Source organism: Gavialis gangeticus, unplaced genomic scaffold, assembly GCF_001723915.1.
Source record: "Gavialis gangeticus isolate Ggan-Ray unplaced genomic scaffold, GavGan_comp1, whole genome shotgun sequence".
Taxonomy (NCBI): domain Eukaryota; kingdom Metazoa; phylum Chordata; order Crocodylia; family Gavialidae; genus Gavialis; species Gavialis gangeticus.
In genome coordinates this window covers 31,939,814-31,946,105 of record NW_017729034.1, presented here as the reverse complement: position 1 = coordinate 31,946,105, position 6,292 = coordinate 31,939,814, and the positions used below count along the sequence as shown (strand labels likewise).

The window sequence follows — 6,292 nt, the reverse complement described above, 5'->3', positions numbered from 1 at the left end:
ATTGAAAAATTAAAAAAAAAAAAAATGTCCCCCCCCCCCCACAAAAAAAAAAAAAAAAAAAGCAATTCAAAAACTGATCAGATTACATCATATGAACGAGCAGTTACATGAAAAGCTAATTTCAGTCAACTGCCTGTTTACTGAAATTAATCAGCCTTTACCCACAATCAGTTCAGCCATTGTTGGCTGCTCACTAGGCTAGCTTGAAGAATGAGATGGAAAATATCCAAAGCTTAATGGGGTTCAGACTGCCCTCTATGATACAGTTGATTTAGCAATTCTGTCAGCACACAGCTTTATACAGGAATACATATCTAGAAAAATGTATCAGTTACACATTTCAGTTCTCAAGGCTGTGGTTACTTACTGTTTGTTGCATGCACATTTTCCTCTAGTTTACAGAACAGCCTTAACTCAGATACCAGCCAAGCACACAGTTTGGTAAATTCAGGGGAGGTGGCCCCATGGGACGTGGCCTGAGTCAGCGCTCCATCATCCAACAATGGGCCTTTGTAGCTGACATGTAAAATAAAAACACAACTTAATGAGCATGTTATTACTGAATCCTGCTGTAGTTTTTTTCCCCCCTGTAGATTCTGTGTGTATAAATGAGGGACATACCTAATTTACATTTACATTTTCCCTGCATCTTCAGTACTTATTGTAATGTCATGCATATTTGTGTTCATATGAAAAAGTCACATTAAAATAATTAAGCATACTAAGCTGTCCTTGTATGTTATTCTATAGATTACAGGACACATGGTCAAAGATACCACTTCTTAAATCTTGATATTCTGAAGAATGCTACCACAATATGCAGGTTTTACTTCTCTTACCTATTGCAAATATGATAGCTTATTGATCTACTACTCCTGCATTTCTGAAGTATATTATAAAGCACTAATACGAGAGATGTTAGAGTAATTAACCTGTCAACAATACATTGCATTTTTACTTCCCCACCCATCATTTCTGTCATATATTTACTGGGTAGCCAGACAAAGCAAACAGAATGTGACATGTATTTTATGCAAGCACCCAATAAAGCAAAACTTATTTTCTGTTAAACAATAACTTTTTAAGATACCCCCTAGAAAGGTATATAACCATTACGTTTCTGTGCACAGAAATATGCAAGGACTGACCTTGATCCGTAAGTGGATACAAGAAGTGCACTGATACATTCGTCCGATATTGGATCGGCACCGATATAAAGAAAACTTTCTGCATCAGGAATTGGCCCGATGCAGCTGATAATTAGTTCGATAAATACCCGTACACACATGCAGCCACAACACAGCACACAGGCAGTGAGGAGCAGAGTCGGCAGTGTGGAGAGCTGCCTGCAGCTGGTAAGTCTGGTGTGATGGGAGAGGAAGGGCATGGGGGGGCATATCAAGGCCCCCACGGTGAAGGAGGGTGTGGGGTTGGGGCTACCCGGCTGGGGTAGGCACAGGACTGAGACACCGCTCATCAGGGGGCCATAGAAAGGGAGTGGGGTGGCTCATGCCACTGCGTGCAGCTCATTTGGTGCTTGTCTGGCAGCTCCTGCCGCTGCTCCTGCTACTTGTCCAAGAGGGAATAAGGGGGTGCCCCCAGAGCTGCACATGGTGGGGCAGGAAGGGCTGGGTTCTTCCTGGCCACGCAGATCAGGGACACACGCCGTCCCCCCCTCCTGCAACAAGTGGCAAGAGTCAACAGGTGAGCACTGGACAAGCTGTGCGCAGCGGTGTGAGCCACCCCCTCCTCAACCCGCTTCCCGCATCCCCCAGACAAGCTGCACCTCTGTCCTGTGCCTGCATCAGCCCACAGCTGCAGCCCGCCCCGCCCTGCCCCGTGCATATCTGGGGGGCACATGCCTCTCCCCACCCTGGCTGGTCAGTGCCTGCCCCTGCCCCAGCCCTAGCCCCATTCCCTCCCTCACCACAGGGGCCTTGATTTGCCCACCCCACACTCCTTCCCACCCTTTCTACCACACCAGACTTACCAGCTGGACACAGCTCTTCAAGTTGAAGAGCTGCGTATTGGAAATCAGATCAGCACTGTCCAGTATGCATCCTTAAAAATCAGGTAATTGGTATCAGCCAAAAATCTCTATCGGTGCACCCCTAATGGATACAACCCTACAATGAGAGTTACACATATGTCACAGCTGAATTTGAACTTCCCCTAATTATCTATTGGCTTTACAAGATGAGTTTTCAGAGATGGAGAATTCCATCTACCCTTGTAAAAGTACAAATTATGGTTTTTATTCTGGTAAACAGTGTGGTAGGCTATTTCAACACATGGACCCAGGATGAAAAGGGATAAAAGAAAAATCACACTCATTTAAAGCTATCCTGATAGCTCTAAAAGGTAAACTCCTGTGTGAGTGTGGACTCAATTAATTCAGTCAACTCTTGACAGGTGTCAGAAGTGAGAGATCTGTCATCCAGCATACTGAAGTGTATGCTGTTCTGCAAAACTTCACTCATAGTGCTTTACTCAATGTGTAAAGCTAAACAAACAAAAGGCTTGTCTTAATCACATCAGTTAGCTCAATTTACCATACTCAAGTTATTTCACTTAAGCTAGCCTAAACTCAAGAAAGAGACCATATTGGAAAAAGAAAAGCCCTCCAGCTATAAAGTGGTATGGTTTAGCAGCACAGCATGACTGCATTAGCAATGGATGAAGAGCTGAGGTACAGCACTCCTCACTGGCACTTCTCAGCTCAAGCCAATAGCATATCAACTTTGATCTACCCCAATCTTCCCACCCTCCAGTTGAGCCAGGTGGCTCAAGTTGAAAGCACTGCTTTAGTTGGAATTAATACTTACGTGTGGGGGGAGCTAAACGCAAACATTTACCTAGTAGGGGAGGTAAAAACTTTTAAGTGAAAGCATGATTATAAGACTACAAGAACTGACAGATGACCAAATATACCTGAAATTTACTAGCTTTGTTTAAAAGACTGAAGTCAAGAATACCCCCTCAAATCACTTAAAGGATTGGCAGTGGCAGCAGTTCAGGATGCCTTTATGGTTGGCAGCTTTCCTTTGAAATTTTGATCAGCTGTTTGAAAAAAATAAAAGAATTCAAAACATGACAGAATAGATTTCTAGGCTCTGCTGGTGGTAATCTTGTAGATAGAGCCATTATCCTGTGATACTGTGATTTATGGGAAGAAGCCCAGTTTAAATAAACATTACCATGGCTACTGTTATACAAAAAGTAAAGACATAAAGTTTTTACCTTGGACTGTTGCCACTGCCAAAGTTATGCATAAACAAATTCTGCCTTTCATTATATTTGTGTCACCTCCCGTTCATTCTAACACTCAATGTATAGAATCAAAAGGCAGAAAAAAAATGGCCTGGCATGTTGTAATAGCATACAGCAAAAGAAAAAGAAAACAGTTTGGGCCCTTTTTCTTTTCTTTATGATTATGAAACCTCAAAGTTTCTTTTCACCCTTCTATAAATAGGGTTTTCTTCCATTTCCCCCACTGTCTACAGCTAAGATTAATCAAAAAACTACAGAAGTGATGACATCACAAGAAGTAAGAGAGGGAAAGCTAAGCAATCAGGAAAAAAGGGAAATTGTAATCAAGAGATTTTTAGTGATTTAAAACCATTTATGTTCCATTGACATCCATTTGACTTCATCATCAAGTGAGTACTTTGTAGCAAGGACATCCTTACCAGAAAGACAATTATAAAAGAAATAGTTTATAAGCTAAACTGGGATTTGGGAAACGCAGTATCAGTTCTCTAGTTCGCTGCAAATTTCCTGTGCAAAACATGTATTTCTATACCTGTTTCTTCATTTGCAAAATACTCTCCTGCTTCCAAGAAATACTGCAAGAGTAAGCACACTTAAGGTATATGAACTGTTCATACAGATTAGACTATGGGTTGATAGAGGATGGTTTAGGGATGGTCCTGCCTCAGGCAAGGAACTGGACAAAATGACCTCTGGAGATCTCTTCCAGACCTACTTCTCAATGATTTCTACAACATACAACGTGTCTGAAAACCAATTAAGCTCTCCTCAGTAACTCAAGTATGAAAAGAAAACAGATGGACTTTAAGAAATAAGTACCGCAAGGAAAACACTCACACATGCAACCAAGAGACTTCTCCAGGGGCTCACTCTGAGGCTTTTTGCAGCCCCGTGAAGATAAAATGCAGCCCGCTGCTTTACCTGTGGCAGATTAGGACACTATGTCTAGTGGATGCATATGGGGTGGGCAAAATGGTGGATCCAGCCAGCAGCCAGACTCTACTTCCCAAGAGCCCCAACCCCGGCCAGTCTCCACGGAGATCACAGGAGTGCAGAGGCATTACAGTGCGGGGCTATGACAGCATGGGGTTAAACATCTGGGGCTCTGCCCCAGCCCAACCTGGCCAGTGCTGTCACATTCCTGCGGTCCAAGGTGCTCCATAGAGACTGGCCAAGAGCCCTGTGGCCAAGGTGCATGGCGGGCAGGGAGCTGCTGCAGGGCTGGGATCTCACAGTGGTGATAGCACAGGGCAGGGCTGGGGTACAGCCGTGATCTGCTGCCTGCACACACCTGCGATGAGCACAGGTTTCACGGCCAGGGGCATGCAGGCCAGACTCTACCCACCTCGACCTAACCTCACAGTAGTTTGGCTATCAGGTTAGACCAGCATTTCCCAACCTGTGGTACAGGTACCACCAACGGTACACAGACAACCTGTCAGTGGTACCAGCTAGCCGATTTATTATAATTACTCCATATGACAAAAATTTCCTGGCATGGTACTTAAGATTGTATCGTTTGAAACTGGTGGCAGGCAATCTGTCAGAGTTTGGGAACCATGGGGTTAGACAATGGGTTTGCTTAGCTCAGCTGGAACAGGAATGACTCTGTCTCAAGCAAAGGGTTGGACCAGAGGTGGCCTCTGGAGGTCTTTTCCAGCTCTTCTGTACGATTTCTATACCGGGCGAAGTGAACAAAACCCAATGACACTCTCCTCGATAGCTCAAGCGTGAAAAGCATCCCCAGGAAACCACCCGCACCCGAGAGACTTGCGAGGGCTCTCTCGGGCCTGCCGCAGCCCACCCACCTACCCGAGATCCTCCAGCCCCTCCAGGATGTCGCTTTCCATGATCTCGAACTCCATGACGCTGCGGCTGCGGCTGCCCACGGGGCGCGGGGGGCTCAGACCTGCACGGGGGGGCCACAGTCAGAGCCCGGGCAGTCACCCCCCTCCCAGTCACCCCGCCCCGCTCTCCCCCGCTCAAAGGGGAGAGGAAGTCCCCGCCCGGCCCCGCCGGCGACACGCACTCCGCTCGGGCCGCTACGCCGCCGACTGCCGGGCTGGCATGTCAGGGGGGGAAGGGAAAGGAGGCAGCAAGTCCCCAAACCCTAACCTCTCACCCAGCGAAGGGAGCTGCCCGGAGTAGTGCCTGACTCACGTGGCCTCCTTGGCCGCTTTTGCAAGCATTACCCACGCGGTAGGGTTTGGTGTTCTGGGGAACTGAGTGTACTTTTTTTAATTGCAGATTTTTATTTATATGTTTTTAGCACACCGAACAGCATCTGGAGGATTTTTTTTTTCCAGGCAGCGCTTTGGCACCCCTGAGAAGAAGGCCCCCGCTTCTGTGGAACCCACGTTGGAATGCACAGGGGCTGGCGAGGGAGCGGGCGAAGGGTCAAACTACATCAGATGGCGGCCGCTCGTCTCTCCTGTAGTTCTGCAGGACTCCAAAAACTACCCGTCCCGGCATGCCGCACGCCACCCTGGAGGGGGCGATCGTTGAAGCATAGCGCTCCGCCTGTGACGTCACACAATGCAGGAGAGGAGGGGCCGGTCGAGGGGGCACCCTCCAGCCGGATTCCTGTGTCCTTCCGCCCCTGGGCGCGAGGTAGTGCTGCCCTATGTACTGTAGTTATACCATAATTTCAACTCTTGTACGATGGTCGATCAATAAGAGTAGAAGTGTTCAAAATGTGCTTTGGGTCAATCCGGTATCTTTTATTAGACCAGCTCAGACAGTTGGAAAAATTCTTCTTTGCAAGCTTTGGGGTACAAATACCCTTGGTCAGGCTGAGTTAGCATCTGCAGTTGGTCTGTGCTCTTCCTGGATCTGCAGATGCTTCCTCAGCCCAACCAAGTGTGTGTGTACCCCAAAGCTTGCAAAGAATTTTTCCAGCTGAGTTGGTCTAATAAAAGATACAGAATTGACCAAAAGCACTTTGCCTGCCTATGTCCTTAGACCAACACAGCTACAACCTATACCAATAATTTTTGATGCAGTATATGCAAAACCCAAGTCA

The 6,292-nt window shown here is 46.7% G+C and overlaps 1 protein-coding gene across 1 annotated transcript in view; it reads right to left on the bottom strand.

The window, feature by feature from the left end:
- The window catches only part of FAM98A (family with sequence similarity 98 member A), a 26,961-nt gene extending 21,568 nt beyond the window's left edge, over positions 1–5,393 (bottom strand). Inside the window, exons 1-3 of the mRNA XM_019527285.1 lie at positions 5,300–5,393; positions 5,083–5,179; positions 368–516 (exon numbers count right to left, since the gene is read on the bottom strand). Coding sequence (XP_019382830.1) covers positions 368–516; positions 5,083–5,135 — 202 coding nt within the window. The 5' untranslated portion in view covers positions 5,136–5,179; positions 5,300–5,393. The remainder of the gene's footprint in view (positions 1–367; positions 517–5,082; positions 5,180–5,299) is intronic.
- Positions 5,394–6,292: the final 899 nt, after the last annotated feature.